The 17,049-nt window shown below is 54.1% G+C and overlaps 1 protein-coding gene across 2 annotated transcripts; it reads right to left on the bottom strand.

Annotated features, from left to right (window-relative positions):
* Positions 1–1,204: 1,204 nt before the first annotated feature.
* Positions 1,205–16,382, bottom strand: ABHD6 (abhydrolase domain containing 6, acylglycerol lipase). Of its 2 annotated transcripts, none has more exons than XM_036391104.2 (10): positions 16,279–16,382; positions 12,835–12,904; positions 11,013–11,160; positions 7,549–7,705; positions 7,022–7,135; positions 6,661–6,793; positions 5,274–5,431; positions 4,418–4,472; positions 3,877–3,977; positions 1,205–3,036 (listed from the first exon to the last, which is right to left on the bottom strand). In XM_036391104.2, exons 3-10 carry the CDS (start codon positions 11,129–11,131, stop codon positions 2,860–2,862), a joined length of 1,014 nt encoding a protein of 337 aa, XP_036246997.1. In that variant the 5' UTR covers positions 11,132–11,160; positions 12,835–12,904; positions 16,279–16,382; the 3' UTR covers positions 1,205–2,859. The 2 variants fall into 2 exon arrangements, with proteins under 2 accessions (XP_036246997.1, XP_036246998.1); XM_036391105.2 differs by lacking the exon at positions 16,279–16,382 and adding an exon at positions 13,033–13,138.
* Positions 16,383–17,049: the final 667 nt, after the last annotated feature.

The raw sequence follows: 17,049 nt of genomic DNA, 5'->3' as shown, positions 1-17,049 counted from the left end.
CTCCTCAGTCAGCTTTTGTGTGAACCTCCATGAGCCTCATGACCCAGCACAGCCCAGGGCAGACCCAGTTCAGCCACATGGCTCCAAGGAAAGCAATCCTCATGCATGGGGCAGCACACCAAAAGGACACCTCCCCCCTCCTGCCACACCAGGATGCTCAGGCCATGTGCAGGTTCCCAGTACCTGAGCTTGCCACAACTGGGATCCAGTAGTTTCCTTATGGTCCCATCAGTTCTGCCCTCAAGACACAAAAACCCAGCAGGAGCAGCCCAAGCCTCTGCCCCTTCCCAGCCCAGAGCCACCCCTGTACCTGATGGTGACGAGGGCTCCCTGGGAGCTCAGTGCCAGGGGGACAGCAGCCAGAACCAGGGGAGTGAGCCCTGTTTGGTGTGGGGCTTTTCTGGCTCCCAGCAGGAAATGAGGGTTGATGGGAGCAGCAGCCAGGTGTGTTTGCAGGTGCAGGCAGTTTGCATCCCTGCCTCTCCAGTGGGCTCAGCTGCTGTGGGGCCAGTCTGGGCCCCCTCCAATATAGACCTGAGGGTTTTCATTGCTGAACTACTGCAAAACACGATGCAGATGCCCTGAACCACCCCAACCTCAGCCCCTACCTGTGGAGGAGAAGCCCCCTCCCACCTCTGTGCTGTGATCATTAATGGGGTCACCTTGATGCATGCAGCACTGGAGCAGTGGCAGGGCACAGCCAGGAAGATGCTCCTCAGACCTCCCTGCAGCTCCTCTGGCAAACAATGCAGCTGCTGAGCCTCAAGAGCCTCCTGGGGAAAGGAGAAATGCAAATACTTTTGCCTGCAAATTGATGTAATGCTATTCCTAGCACAGTGTATGAGTTCAGTAAGACTTGCAATAATAGATGAAATTGGTATTTAACATGCTTGCAAGGGTTTTAAGAGGAATCTTGGTGCTTAAAACACAATTCCCTTGCCCCTTGAGGTTTTATTTTCTTCTTGAGTGTTTGGTGCCACCTTCTCCTAATAATATGAAATAAGGAAAATGTGTGTTGTCAAGAAATGAGACTTGAGCCTTCTGTGTCTTCAACATCTCTCTTTCCATGACAAAATATTCCTTGAGCCGAAACCTGCATCTCCCAGAAATGTGGCAGGAAAGAAGCAGCAGAGCAAGATCCCTCTGTTATCCCACACCACAGCCACCTTCTTCAAAGGAAAAAAGTAGTCATTGCACCATGGACTCCTTAAATCACTAGATTTTAATAGCCATATAAATCCTTTGCATACAGCAATCTGTGGCATGAGAAACCGTATAGATACTGAACAAGTTTTTCTGGCTTTTACCACATAAAACTACCAGCAATTTTGTTCTTTAAATCAACTCCTGTAGTAGAAACAATACCAAGCAATTAACAGCAAATTTCTATTTTTTCTAAAAGAACAACGTTTCTTCTCTTAAAAAGAGCCAAGAAGCTGACAGGGAGTTTCAGATGTATGTACAGATCTGGGTACCTCAGGAAGCTGTCAGTGGGGGGGGACACTAACAGCACCCCCTGTCACCCCCTGAGGAGGGCTGGGGGTGACTGAGGGGTGACAGCCACCTGCTGCTCTGCCTTTGAGGGCCCCACACACTGCCTTGCCCTCCAGCACCCCCTGGTCCTGCCTGAGACCTGGAGCAGAGCTCTGTCCCTGGGACAGGCAGTGAGGGGCCACGCCTGGAGAGGTGCAGGATCCATCCCTGAACATCACCTTGCAGCCTGTAAAGTGCAGCTTGCCTGTATTGCCTGTTCCTACCCATAGCTTCACTTGGTCAGGAGTTGTGCTCATGGAGAGGGTGCAGAAGTACATTGTACCTTTCCCCACCACAGCCCAGCACCTCGTGGGCGAGCTGACCCCTCCTCACCATTCCCTGTGCTGGGCACACACAGCCCCCCTCCCACCCCTCAGCCTGTTCCAGTGGCATTGGCTTTTGCAGAATTCACAGAATTCATTAAGAAAATCGTTATTTACATCCAGGTGTTCAGCAGCACGATGTGATAGAGGAGCTGAGACAAGAGCTCACCCTGGGTGGCTGAATCCCACCCTGGCCATGGGTTTATTGCTGACTTGGGCTCAGGGCTGCTCACCCTGGGCAGCTCCCACTGCCCCAGCCCCACAGCAGTGCCAAAGCTGCTGCCTGCACCCCGTGGTCACTGGCTGTGTTCACCCTCAGGTAGAACCAGCCCTGGGCAAGGTGGGCTGTGCACAGACACCACGCCCTGGGCAACGTTAAGGCATTACAAATACACAGGAGCTATTCAGAGATTTAGAAAAACCCACTCAGAGTGTAAACATTTTTGCACATACAGTCATTGGACTTCCACACATGAAGTTTTCTGTTGTTTTCTGGATAAATCATGAGATCAAGATCAGGAGCTACACAAAGAGCACTCAAGCAGACGCCTGGAGCACTTGGGGGTTCTCTTACAGCACAGCAGCATGCAACACGATGGACTCTAAGTAGTAAAAATATTGTTAAGTCTCAGTCTCAGTCCAGGATTCCAGATATCTTCCTACATTTCATATATAGTTTAGGTAAATGTCATGAACAACTACGTGCTGGTAACCCAGGTAAGATGGGTGGCTGTGTGATGAGCACTGGGTGATCTCAGCTCATTTCTACCTTACCTCTAAGTAGAAAAGGGAGATACTCTGCTTCTGTTCCTGCATCTATGGAGGTTGTTCAATGACCCCAGGTTGCTGTGCCAGTGGTGCTATAGGTTTGGGTATCAGTGATTCTGCCTTCCTCAGGGACTTTGGCACATGGACCCCAATTCGTACAAGATCCCTGAGAACGTATCAAAGCTGCAGTACTTTACAAGTTAACCTGGCATGGGCACGTGGCTCCCTGCCACGCTCATGCCTGCTTCTTGTTGTTGTCTATGCTGTGCAGCAGTGCCAGGAACTCCAGGATGAGGTTGGCTGTCTTGCGGGGCCGCTCCACCACCACCGAGTGGCCGCAGTTCTCCAGGATGTACACGTGGCAGTCTGGGATAGCGCCTGCCAAAACACTGGCACCAGAAACATCCAGGACCTGCACGGCAGGGGAAAAAGCAGCCACTGCCACAGTCAGAGAGGGGGTTTGCTGCACGCTGCAGAAACCCTGCCGGGGTCCAACCGAGATCACAGAATCACAGAATGATGAGGTTGGAAGAGACCTCTAAGATCATCGAGTCCAACCTATGCCCTAACACCTCAACTGGACTATAGCACCAAGTGCCATGTCCAGTCTTTTTTTAAACACATCCAGAGATGGTGATTCTACCTGCTCCAGATATGGAGCAGGGATGCACAGTCTGTGTGATGCCAGTGCCCTGCCTGGGTACAGGGCAGAGAGGCTGCAAGTGCCAGTCTCAGCATGCAGCAGGCAACTCTCTTGTATGCTTTTCAGCTGCTGTCTCAGTGCAAAGGTATCACTGCAAGCAAACACTTGCATCTCTGCATTTATAGAGCCCTCTGCATGCCTGCAGCCTGCTTCCTCCCACATCTTCCCTCCCACTCCTGCCTCTGAAACAAACCCTAAGATTTTGCCTCAAAGCCTGCCCACAAACAGCACATCTCTTCCCAGTTGCCAGGACAACTCTCTTCACTGACACTTTATTCTTCTTCCCAGCCCTTGCCTGCTTCAGTGCTGGCACCTACCCCCCACCTGCCCCCCTGGCACTGCCCTCTCCTCCCTCTGGAAAGCTGGCTGTCAGCTTTCTGCCCATCACCCTGCTGAGCCTCTGTGTCTAAACCCACTGGGGACTGACACATGTGCCAGCTCCCCGCAGAGCAGTGCACAGCTCAGCAGCACAGCCCCCACTGTGCCCCACCGGTGGGCACAGGCAGAGATGGAGACAGGTCTGTGGGGGATGTGCAGGGTGCTGCCTACCTGGTCCTGCTTTCCCCAGATGACCTGTGTCGGTGCTTTGATCTTGCTCATGTTCTCATGGAGAGAGTGCCTGGACTTTTCATCCACGATCTCTAAAAACACTAGTGGGGCAAGAGGAGAGTCAGTCCTACAGGGAGATGTTTGGCCTTCCTGTCTCAAAGGGGGCCAAGTGGTCCTGCTAGTATCCCCTCACTGGGAAACCCATGCAGAGATGATGGGCTGTCCTTGCCCCGCCACCAAGCCCAGCTGCAGAGGGGCCCTGAGCCAAGACATCTCCTCACAGGTACTTGTTGTACAGATGGAAGGGCGAGGGTGAAGCAACAGCCCCGTCACCAGTGGGGGTGGCAGTGCATTGCTACCAGTGACGGAGGTGTGTCCCCAAATCTGTTAATGACATTGCCCCTCCCACCCTCAGCAGGACAGCATGGGGATGCTGGGGCACACCCGTGTACTGGGGCCCTGGGGGCTGGGAGCAGCTGGCCCCCAGGCCCTGGGGATCCTGCTGGAAAGCCCAGTGAGGAGGCTGCCACCGTGCACTTACGTTTCCGGTAAAATTCATTGTGTGGGATGCGAACGTCAACAAGGCCCTGGAGGATCTGCAGGGAGACAGAGGAGAGCTGCTGGAGGGGACCAGCCCTGCACAGGGCTGAGCATGCCCAAGGGCACTCAAGAGCAGCCCTAGTCTCCCCAGCAAGTCTGGCCCCAGCATGAGCTTCTTCCTAAGCATGTGGGGGTGTTGAAACCACGCTTAAGCAACATATATTTCAGCAATGAGCAATATTGTCTTTTATGATGCAGACCCAATTTCTGCCCCTGGCCAGCAGCCACCTCAGCCATGACTGCACTTTTCTTCCTTCTTGCACTCTTTTGACAAAAACACAAAAGGTCTTGGCACTACCTTACATTTTTTTTCTTACTCTCCAATCTACTCACTCCAGACTTCCTAAGGAAAACTAGTATAATAGCCAGCCCCTCACCAAGTTCCTCTCGCTTGACAATGACGTAATTAACATTCCCATTACTTTTACATAAAAAGCAGCGAACAATCTCCCTCCACATCAGACAACAGCTGCCTTAGTTATTTAATGCTTCCTGCCAGCCATATTTACTAAAAAACCCTTCTACATCCCAGCCTGCTGCCAAAAACTTCACAAGAGGAGGAATTCCAGCAGGGACTGCCAGAGGGAGCTTGGAAAAGAGGGTTTGAAGTGAAAGTGCTGGAAAAATGCAGGGAGTGGGGCTGGGTGTGTCTCACCTGGGTGATGGCAGGGTTGGCAGCTCTAGCTCTACTCCCAGCACTGCCTCAGGTGCCCCATGTAGGCTCAGGGAGAAGCAAATCTTCTCACCACCTCCAGGCTCCCCTTTCCCAGCCTCCACAACCAGGGTCAGCTCCTCACCTGCTGTGGCACCTTGAAGCGAACGTAGGAGCAAAGCTTCAGCATGTCTGCCATCTCCTCAGGGGTGGAGGGGATTAAAGGGATCCTGTCAATGCGCTTGGACTCCTGCAGCTCCCGCAGCTGCTTAATGAACTTGCTGTCAGTGGTACTTGGCAGGCCTGGGTGAAATGAGAAGGGGTGAAATCCAGATGAGATTCCCCCCCCAAACAGCCCAAACAAAAAACATCCTTGTGCTGACCTCCCTCATCCCTGCCTCTGGCTTCATGCCTGCTCACTCTTTGAAAAAAATTTATAAACAGAGGGGGAGAAAACACCTCCCCTGTACATACAGCCACTTCAGTGTGCACCCAGAGGTACCCAGCCTCCCTCCTGCTCCAGGGCTTGGCACCCCCACAGGCTGGCACGGCACGAGGTGTAGACAGGCATGACTACTTCAGCAAAGCTATAGTGCTTATTTTTATGTGCTCATCACATGCAAACACTAGTGCCCAGGCTGCCACTGCACAGGGCTGGAGAGAAAATTTCAGCACCCCCATCTGCATGCACCACTGAAGAAAAATTCCCCAGAAATTTAATCCTAAACCTTTCTGCAGCCCCCACACAGAGGTTTCACATCCAGAAACAGCCAGAGAGGCAGTCAACACTTCTCCCAGAGGGGAGTGGGAACCCAACACCCCCAGAGCCTGGTAGCTAGGTAACATTTGCTTTGTTTCATTCCTTAGTGCTTATTTGGAAGCTGCTTTCCTTGTGTGGGAGGGGAGAGGAGCTGCTATGACAACTGGGATGCAGCAAAGCCTCCCTGGCAGAGAAGCTCCCTGCCTGCTATGCCTCCTGCAGCATATCATGCCCAGGCTTCCCTGAGCCCCCTGTCCAGGGGATGCTGGGGATGGAGGGGATAGAGGGGACACACTGCTGACCTGTGCCCAGCCCTCAGGTGCTCTTCCCACTGCAGGCACCCAAAGGTGGGAGGTCAGAGCTCTCCAGCTCCCAAAGCCCCAGGCCTTCAGCACACTAGGGCTTTCAGGAGGCCAGAATGGGGGGGCCATTCCTGCTGCAGTCTTGAATCCTGCTCCTGAAGGCTGCAGACATGCCATGTAAAATGCCTGCCATCCCAAGGGAAAAGGCATTTTTCTCCAGAGCAGAACTTGTCCCATTTGCCCTAGTCCTGACCAAAGCACAGTGGGGCAAACACCAAACCCCTGGAGAAGAGTAGTCAGCACAAAGCTGTGATTTTCTCTTGTTCCTTGCCAGAGATTTCCAGAGTGTAAATACAAATTATTTCTAAATGCTTTGCACTACACATCTATGCTGCATCCAGCACTGCCCTGAGCTTCTGCACTGGCTGCTGCTTGCCCTCTCTCTGTCTCCCCTCCCCTGCCTTGCCCACCTGCAGGACAGATGAGGGTCAGGCTGCAAATATCTTCTGGGTACTGAGCAGCATAGACACCAGCAACATTTCCCCCCATGGAAGTGCCAACCAGATGAAAGGGCTTTCTGTTCAGCTTGATGCACTCCACGAACTGGCAGGGAGCAGAAGAAGCATTGTTAGGAGAGAGGAAACGACAGCATGGGGTCAGGTCATTAGAGAAAGTCTACTCTAAAGCTTGAGGCTGGTGGCTCTGGCTGCCTGGGAAGGGAGAGAGTGAGGCCACACAAGGCAGACTCAGGGGCCTTAGCATCCCTCATGTCCCCACGTCCCTCACGTCCCCACGTCTCTCTGCAGAAGTGATGGGATGCTGGAGCTTTACCTGGTGTATTCTCTTAGCTTGCCCACTAATGGAGTAATCATCCAAGTCCGAGCGGGTTGTGCCCTCGTGCCCAGGCATGTCCACACATACCAAGTGCAGGTTCTTTGGCAGGAACTGAAGAAACAAACCAGGGGTGGTTACAGTGCAGGGAAACTGCTGCAAAGCCCAGGGATGGCAAATGGGGAGCCCAGGTGGGTGCAGGGGGGCGTCCACTCTCCCCATGACAGCCCTGGTTGCTCGTGCACCAGGATAAGTCAGCTTGTGTAAGGATGACATGATGAGAGAGCACGGCCAAGACTTGCTTCCCATGGAGGCAGCAGGTGTGTACTGCTCTTCCCCTACAGCCCTGCACGTTATAGGGTAAAGGGAGGCAGCAAGCAATGGGCATGGAGCTAAGCAGCGTGTTCCTAGCATGTTACAGCAGTCACCCCATCCCATGCATGCAATCACTGGGCCCCCCACACTGCCCCCAAGCCCAGGACCATCAATTCTCAGTAAGGAGCAACATGATAGAAACAGAATCCCACCTTGACTATGGAGAGCCACATGTCTTTGTGGGCAGAGAAGCCATGTAACATCAGGATGGATGGCCGGTACCCAGGCCTTCCTCTATAGGAATAACAGAACTGATAATCATCGTAGGTGGCATATCTGACCTGCATGCCCAGGGCTCGGCGCCAGTACCTGCAAACAAGGACAAAACACCAGTGAGGAAGACAAGACCAGGGCCCAGCCATGATGGAAGGAAGGTGACAAGTCTGAAGGTAGCCACAGATCTGTTGGCTTATTAAGGCCAGTTAGGTTGGGCTCTCACTGGTGCCATAATGGGACTACTGGGATTAATTCTGTGCATCTGGTCCCTGGACAGATGCATTAATCCCACCAGTCCCAGGTGTACTACTGGTTGCTGGCTGCACTGCAGATGGTTTGTGGAGACACTCTGTCTGTTAAGAACTTAAAAAAAATACCTTAAATAACTCATTTAGCAATGGAAATAGGCAAAAATAACAATGGTAAAAGAGAAAATGCCCAAAGGCTGGTATGAGGACAGAGACTCGAGAGAGGGGGGCAGCACACGTGGCAAGGCAGTGTACAGGATGGGCAGGCCAAGGGAGACAGCTCTCCCAGGTGGATAAGGTGGATCTGTCACAGGGTTATGTGGACACAGTCCTGCATCAATGGGAGTACATCACCCCACAGACGAGCACATCAGTTCCCAGCCAAAACAACCATGTCACCCTGGAGCACCACAGAAACCCAATTCCCATGGACCAGCTAGATAGCCTTTGCAAATGTATTTATACACACACAAAGGACTGGAGTGGACCATCCTTACACTGGGTTTAGCACCCCAGAAGATAGCAGGCTAACCCCAAGGCTGTTCCTCTAAAAGCAGAGGCAGACAGTCCTGCCAGCGCACGCTTGCAGCCTGCTCAGAGGATGCAGCAGAACTGCTGGCCAAAGGACCTGGGCAGAGATTATCAGTGACACTTGGGACACATGATGTGTACGTGCAGCCCACGGCAGGGAACGGGGCCCCTTTGTCTGCCTTCCCCCTGTGCTCAGATACAACCCTTGCTAGGACAACTGCTGGGCTACTCCTGGTGGCCAAGACACTGGCAAGTACTTTTATATGCTGTATCAGAGTTTATTTAAGGCACAGGAGCAAGGTCACCAACGCTTCTGGACTGTCCTACCTCTCTGCCCACTCAAAGCTTATGCATAGTGAAATCCTCTTTTAGCATAATCCCTTTTTCGAGGGAGTTAGTGGGACTTAAGCAGCATCTCAGCTCTGTGCTGGTCCTACAAGGAGAGGTGAATTTCTCCCTAATAAGTGTCTTAAGAGTCCTTGCCTCAAAGGCACTGGTGTGAACTACCAATGGGCAAGATGATAACATTTTTAGCAACTGATCCTAATGGATCAATTCAGCAGAAGGCAAAATAATCTGTGCAAAGCTGAACTGATCCCTCACAAGGTGTTAACTCACTTAGTGGCAGCAGCTAAACTGATTAACCCCTGTGGCAGCAGAGGCAGAGCGGTTCCAGGGCTGGGGTCAGTGGGGCAGCCCTGGATATCCTGCCAGGCAGGAAGGCGCATTAGCAGCAGGGAAAGCAGTGAGGCTGTGGGTGAGGGGGGCCCAGAGTGACCCCTGACTGTGCCAGCTGAGGACACAGACTGGCAGTGAGGAGAAGGAGGGGGCAGGGAATTAGGGAAGAAGGGAGAAGCTTCCCCCGGCACCCCCCAGGAACAGCGCTGCAAAGCTGGAGCTGCATGGGGCTGGAAGGGGAGGGCAGCATGGTGTGCTTCCTGCACCTCTCCTGCCTCTGCTGATGGGGAAACAAAATTTCACCCTCCAAAAAACTCCAACTTGGAAAGAAGCCAATAGAAAAGGAAGAGTAAGGGCAAACCCACGCTTCTCGTCCACTGTCCCTAACAAAGGAGGTGCCCATGACACACAGTGCATTGCAATTACTCCTGCAAGAATCCATGCTGCCAGAAATGCTGGAAGAGAGAGATGGGGGGACCACACCCTGCAAAAGAAGACAGTCCTTCTGACCCCTGCTCACATGCTCCCTCCCTCAGCCAAACACAGACCAACCTGCCCAGAGTGCATTTTCACTCAGCTCCTTATCTGCAGCCCCAAAAGAACAAAGGCAGCAGGACATTCTCTACCTTCCACCCAGCCTGGCTCCTCCAAGCTCCTGGCACAGACCCTGCACCTCCTTTGCCTGTCCTGCCACCCTGCCTGTGGCTGCTGAAGGCTTCACCCTGACCACACTCACCCTGCAGTGCTTTCCAGGGATCCTCCTCAGAACCTCAGCCCATCAGGGTCCTCCCTGGCTTCCACCAGCTGCTCACATATCCAAAGGAATAAACTACTTTGCCTGCCAAGCCCAGTACCACCCAGACACCCATGGGGCAGCAGAAGGCTGTGACACTGCCTGCTCTCCTTTGCAGGGTGGTGATCCCATCACTGGGGCTTTCATCCCGTGCTCCCTCCTCTCTCAGATGCTGTAATAAAAGGCTCCTAATTAAAGTGCCTTTAGAAACAGGCTTCATCCCATTGCTGCACCTGGGTGCTGGGATGGACAAACAGCTTCCTCTCACGGGAGGTCACTTGGATTTGGAAACATCCTTGAGCTGCACTGTAGGAGCCACCATCTACCAGCAGCATGTGAGGGCAGCCTGACACCCTCCCTGCTCTGCCTGTGCTGTCTGCTGCTGCTGCCTGCTCCATGCTGGGGGATGAGACTCTGCCCTGACTTCTGAAGAGGGTTACTCCAGCTTTTCCTTGCAACAAACCCAGAGAGGAAAGCTGCCAGTGGGCTTATCTCTGATTTCCAGGGACAAAGGAGGACTGGAGGATTTAGTGCTTGCCTCCTGGTAACAGAAAGGACAAGATTCAAGGGGATAAGGAAAAGCATCCCTCCATCTTCTCTGATGCTCCATTCCAGAAGAGAAAGAGAGGAAGAGAAAAGCCTCATCCATAAGTACTAATGAGGGACAAGTCCCTGCCTGTGAGCAGGCTGTCAGCTGGGATGGAGCATGTGAGCCCAGGGACACCCACAGCACAGCCACATTGATGGGGTGGAGGGAGGTCACCAGACTCCATAGCTGCCAGGCTGGTGGAGATGCTGCAACAGCAGTGCTCTTCCCAGTCTCAGTCCTGTCCTTGGGGAAAGCAACCCAAAGAGGTTTGGAGAGATTTTGCAAGCTGGCACTGCAGTGGCAGCCTGGCCAGGTGCCCCTTGGCACAGCCAAACCTCTGGGACAGAGACAGGCCTGACAGACACAGGCCTCCACAGCAAAAATGCAATAGGAAAATGCCATTTTCTTCTCCCAGACTTGTTTAAAGCTGCACACAGCTGGCATGGCCCTGGAGGAGCTCAGGAACACCCAGCCCTGTGCACACCACCCTGAGCCATGGGGGGGCCCTGCTGGGTCTGGGTTCCCCCCCAGCACACCGAGAGCAGGGGCTCACACACTCACCAGTAGTAGATGCGGATCAGTGCCGAGGGCCAGAGGAGGAATGAGGCCACGAAGGCCAGGATGGGGATAGCCAGGGTGCCACCAGCGATGACAAACATGTTCAGCATATCCAGGTCCATGCTGCTCTTCACTACTCAGCCTCACCTGCCTGCATTTAGGGAAAGTTCTGAGGTTAACCACCAGAAATTATGACAAATAATTGCTAAATGAGAACTCTGCTGCCAGATGAGGAGGAAAGCAGATCTGCAAGAGGCAGATATCCTTCAGGAGCACAGCAGCGTCTCCTTCAGTTTTAAAACCCACCTATTTCTTCTGGCTCCTTAATGGATTTAATCACTGCAATGTTATCCTCTCAGGAGAGCACATCTCAAACAGGCAATGACCCTCCTACCAGGCATGGAACATGTCTGGGGTGACAGGGCACAGCGTGGCCCTTGGGACACTTTGCAGACACAGCAAGCACAGCCCCCAAGGGGTGCAGGCAGCCTTTCCCCCCGCCATGGGTGCAGGCAGGGCCAGCTTCAGGCAGGCTCCATGCTTCTTTCTGGAGGCAGGCACCCAGCTTTGTCTCCCCTCTCTCCTCCTGCCTGATCCCAAATCCCCAGCACACAACCACTGACCTAGAACTGATGGGTTGAGCCCAGCTCTCATTACAGCTCTGCACAGGCACCAACTAATCAAGGCAGCAGAGCCTATTAATGGGCTCGGGAACAGAAGGAAACAACTTGGCAGGGCACTCTTTAGTGTCCAGCCCTTATCAGAAACAAATTTATCCCCACCTCCACATCCTCACCTCTGCCCCACATTTTGCACTTCCTGTGGATAACAGGTCCCCATCCCTGCTCCCCAGCATCCTCCAGACAAGTCTCAGGGACAGCAGGTGGAGGACACTCGGAGCAAGGGCAAGCTCTTGCACAATGTCATGTTTGTCCCTGAACTCTCCCTACCACAGGCAGCTGGGATATATTTTTCTCCTTAAGAGATTAAACGCTGCCACACACACATCTCCTCTAATTCCCCCTGCTAACCAACTCACGGCTCGCCCTTTGCTCGGCACTACACTTTTGTCCCACATTTGTAAAACGAAACATCCTCAATGCCTGTTCTCCCACCAGCCACTCACCCCCCCATCACCACCTCCACATTTCTCCGTGTCAGGACAGTCAGATTTTTTCCAGCTTCCTGCAAGACTCCCGGTGGTGTGTGCGGTATATGATGCCATGGAACAGACACACAATCGCCACAGTCACAGCGTCCCGCCCCCAGACACCGTCACACGGGATCACACTGGACCCCACGGTACACAAAACCCAGAGAAACGGTGTCCAGAACCTCTGAAACATCAGCCAGAAATGCCCTCTTCCCCCAGGGGAAATAGAAAAATAACTGAAGTTCGAGGAATGCTGTAAATATTTCTACCAGGCACCTCCTTAACAAAGCTAAACCTCATTTCCGTCTTCAAGCCGCAACAACACGTCGTTATTCGTTTAATTAACACTTTGTAGAAAGATCCTTGCTCTCAGCGTCGCTTGTTCATAGATAAACATTTTATTATGCAACCGATAAACCTTATCCATGCGAGCAGGGCTGCGAGGGAGCCCACCCCAGAGCACTCGCTGCCTTTTGCTATGTCACGAAAACAGGGCAGAAATTAAGCAGGGAAATCGCCATTGTTGCCCTTGGTGACCCGTAACGAGAGAAGGCCGCAGGAAGCAGAAAGCGCGGGATGGTGGAAGCCCCTGTGATCACCACCTCCGCCTCCATCTCCACACCGCTTTTAGAAAGCTAAACGAGGAGAAAGCCTTTAAAAAGCCCGGCTTACCTTGCAGAGATCCCCTCCTCGTCTCGGCACAAGCCCGGCTCGCTGTGGGCAGCGGCGGAGTCTGCAAACGCTGTCAGGAGAGGAAAAGAACAAGGTCAAAATCGCAGCTCTGCTTTCACTCCTCCCTTCAGGCTCCGCGGCCCGGTGAGTTCGGGGTGTTTAAGCCACCAACTTCCTTTCAAGACGTCTCATATTCACCTTCTGACCAACCTCTCCCCTGTTTATGTAAATACGGTCCTTTGTACAATACAGCCCGCTGGGTGCACTTGTTCCAAGCAGGAGCAGAGTGCGAGCTGCCATCGGGAGGGAGCGGGAGCGCGGCGGGCAGAGCCGGGCCCAGCGCCCCGGGCAGGCCTGCGCGCACCCAGCGCCGCGGGCTCATGCTCGCCCTTCAGGTGATTACTGCTATTAGAACAAAGCCAGCTAAGCTCCTGCTCATCCCCTTCCTCTTTGTCTTAGAGGTGCTTTTCCAAGCGCTCCCCGTGCCCCTCCCCTCTCCCCTGTGTGAGACGGGCTGGAGCGGAGTGCAGCCGCCGGAAACTACCGGGGAAGCAGCAAAACGCTGGCCTGAACTCGCTGGCAGATTTTGGCTGTGAAATTCACGGGGGACGATCAACAGGTGCACCGGAGCCACGCGGCATCAGTTCTGGGGGCTGCTTCAAGCCAGAAAATCCCGGAGAGGTCCCCCTGCCACGGCCGCAGGTCCGGGGGCAGTCGGGGCTGCTGTCCCTATCAGGCGGGAGCGTTTCGGCAGGGCCATGGCAGCCGCCCCTCCCCGGGTGAGCCCGGTGCCCAGTGCCGGCCCTGCACACCCGGCGAGCCCCGCTCGGGCCCCTCTGGCCGCGGGTGCCTGGGGGAGCAGGGGCGCGGGCAGCCCCATGGCGCTTCCGAACCTCCTTCTGCCTGGGCAGGGCATCGTCACTGATTTCCGTGGCTGACTCGATGGAGGAGAGTGTCAGCAGGCTCAGCTGTGCAGTCAGGGGCAGCCACCATCACCACAGTCCCCAGCACCCTCTGCCCAATAAAGCCAGCCCCTGCACCCGTCAGTGCTGCAGGGACACTGGCTCACCGGCTCTGGGAGCACCCGCGGTGACAATGCCTTGCCGTTCCAGGAATGATAACCCTCCCTGCTGCACTGAGACCAGGCGCCATCACCCCAGGCCCCAGCACAGTCCTTTGCTACCAGCTAGAGGGTAGTTTTCTAAGCTGCTGCGGGTTTAAAAATAAAACAAGCCCTCTGGTAACAGCCGTAAGTCTTCATACCACAGCTCATCCATCATTCTGAGGTGCCCTGTGACCAAGAGTCACAGCAAGTGGCCCCAAGTCGTGCTACTGCTTCTCACAAGGATCTCCTCACACTTCATAAATTAACTTGGAAACATCAATTAGGCAACTCTGATAAATGATGTGTGATCAGGCAGTGATAACGCCGAGCACACTGAACACATGGCAGGGCATGGGATGCCAAACCAGGAGCAATTCCCATACTGGCAACAAGCACTACCCACCACAGCCTGTATCCCACCTGGGAGGATCCCCAGAACAAGGCACCCCAGGTAATGGGATGGTCCCAGGACAGACACTAAGGGGACACTCCACATCTCCATTGGTTTGCTACTTCCTCCCCTGTGTCAGATTCAAACAAGGATCTCAACACCTGCAAAAAGAGGGGCCAACAGGTGGAAGGGGTTTGTGGGTCACTACAGAGGACCACATGTTGAAGACACTCCCAAAGCCATGGGACAAAGGTATTTTTCCTCTTTCAAGCTCAGTGTGTCACTCCAGGGAGGCTGGGCAAGACCCAAGAATGCAGCTCAGGTGTATCTTTAATTTTTTTCTGAGTCCCACAAGAGAGGAAGCAGCAGCACAAAACCCACCCCAAGGCAGAAGGCCCTTGGGTTGGAAGAGGAAACTGGCAGCTGATGCACTGGGCAGCCCTGAGAAAGGCCAGGCAGGGATTTCACAAGAATCACGTGTATGCCATCACTGCCAACATTCAGACACAAAGGCTGTCTTGGGCTGGGCTCATCGGGACTGGGCTGCACGACTGCTGCTGCACCCAGGGTTTTGCTCAGCCCACCTGCACCCAGCACAGTCCATGCCTCACTGAATCACTGAAAGCTAAGCAGCACAAAAACATTTGTTTTGGGTTTGGTTTTTCTTTTTTTTAAGATCTGAAAAGGAAAAAAGCATCAACAAATTTAAAGATTCCACTGCAGAAACAGGGGTCTTTGAGGGACCTTGATGACTGAGGTAGGCCCCCTAGAAGCCCTGACTCACACCACTAACCATGTAAAAAGAAAAACCCAAAACATACAAGTGAACCCTTTCCCTTAGAAACCCCCTCACCCTTGCATCATCTGCAGCCAGAAAAATAATATTGACCATAAATGATGACATAACAACTGTTATGATTCCCCTATGGTGTAGTTTGCTATGGGATCCTTTAGGTGCTAATCACAGAGAAGTTGTAATTTAATATCTATTAATATTTGAAAGATCTCTGTCTATCAGCCAGCTCTCAATCTTAATCTGCTCTCTGGTGAGCTGGGAGTGGGAAATGTGCCCTTTCACCTTCATTTATTTATAGATGGCAGCAATGCAATCATTATTTCTGCAGCAGTGTTTCACAAAACCTACATCTCTGAGCCATTTGTATCTGTGCAACACGGCTCCAAGAGGAGCCAGAGAGTCTGGGCTGGTCCCTGACCCTGCTGCTGTACCCCGGGCTGGCAATATGCAGGGACAAGCTATCAGCACCGCTGCCAGCCAGCCTGGGCACAAGGTGGATGCAAAGCATGACCCAAGCAGGCTGTGCTGCCAGTCAGCTGCTGCTTTAGAGATTCATAACGTGCCCATCCTCCTTCCGGAGCCCGTCGCCATCCTCCTCCTGCCGCGCACGCACGCAGCAGAGCATGCACGGCACATCGCATGCCACGGGTGCCCTCGGACTCTGCCGGCTCCTGGGGAGGGGGTAGCAAAGAGTTGGGCGAGGATGAGGTAGGGGTATCCAGGGGCCACATCCTGGCCCCTCTTCTCAGCACACAGCCCTCCCCGGCCCCCCCCTCAAAGCATCCTCCTCCGGCAAAATGACAGCATCCTCCGAGCGGCAGCAGCTGGGACCATGGAGTCCTTTAGAGTCATAAAGCGGTTTGCTTTGGAAGGGACCGTAAAGATCATCTTGTTCCAACCCCCTCGCCACCAAATGATTAATTGTTGGAGGAGGGGGAAGGAAATTAAAGGCAAATTAATTAAATCTTTGAATATATATTTTAATGTTTTTTCTTGGATTTCCTCTTTGCTCGCGATCTTCTGCCCACCCCCAGCGATACCACAGCTGGGACTGGGGACGCCCGGACGCCGGAAGGGCCCCCGCTCCTCTCACTTCCCCCCGGTCCTGTCAGTGCCACCGTCAGCCCCGCATCCCGCCCCCCCGCCTCTCACCGTGCCGAGCCGAGCCGAGCCGAGCCGTGCCTGGCCGCAATGGCAGCGCCGGGCGGAACGCGGCGCCTCCCCCGCGCCGGTGCGGCTCCGCGGGGCGCTCCGAGAGGCGGGGATGCGGCTCCGCGGGGCGGGATGGCACCGGGGGAAGGCGGGACACGGCTGGGGTGAAAGGGGGTGACACAGGGGCCAAAGCGGGGTTACAGCGCCGGGAAGGGCGGGCTGTGATAGGGCTGGTTTGTCCATGACAAAGGAGACAAGGGGGGGACAAGGACTGCAAGATGGCTACAGCGGGGATGGAGAGGGACGTCAGTGCCAGGGGGGATGCAGTGAAGCTGCAAAAGGAACGCAAGGGAGAAGTAACGGGGCTTCCATGGGGATTGCGACATGGGTGGAAAGGGGGATGCAATGGGGGATTCAGGGGAGCTGTGATGGGAATTCAGTGGCGTTAAAGCAGGGCGTGCAGCTGGGCTGCAGCGGAAGTGCGAGCGGTATATAGGGTGTAACACGGGTACCGGGGGGACAACGTGGGGGTACCAGAGGGCACACAGAGTGGGCAGTGCGATGTGGCTTGATGGGGGTGTAAGGGAGGGCTGCAGGTGGGCTGCAGGGGGTGGGCAGATACACCAGGGTTAGGGAAGGGGATTCACCCGCCGAGGCAGCGAGCAGTCACTCGTTAGGGTTGCAAACAGCCTCACCACGGGAGGTGTAAAAGGGAGGGCTATTGCAAGGGACACACAGCAGGGAGCCAAGAAGGATGCAATGAGGCTACAG

This window comes from Molothrus ater, chromosome 11 (assembly GCF_012460135.2).
Source record: "Molothrus ater isolate BHLD 08-10-18 breed brown headed cowbird chromosome 11, BPBGC_Mater_1.1, whole genome shotgun sequence".
In the NCBI taxonomy this organism is placed as follows: Eukaryota; Metazoa; Chordata; class Aves; order Passeriformes; family Icteridae; genus Molothrus; species Molothrus ater.
The sequence above is the reverse complement of the archived record's forward strand: the minus strand, read 5'-3'. Positions and strand labels throughout refer to the sequence as shown.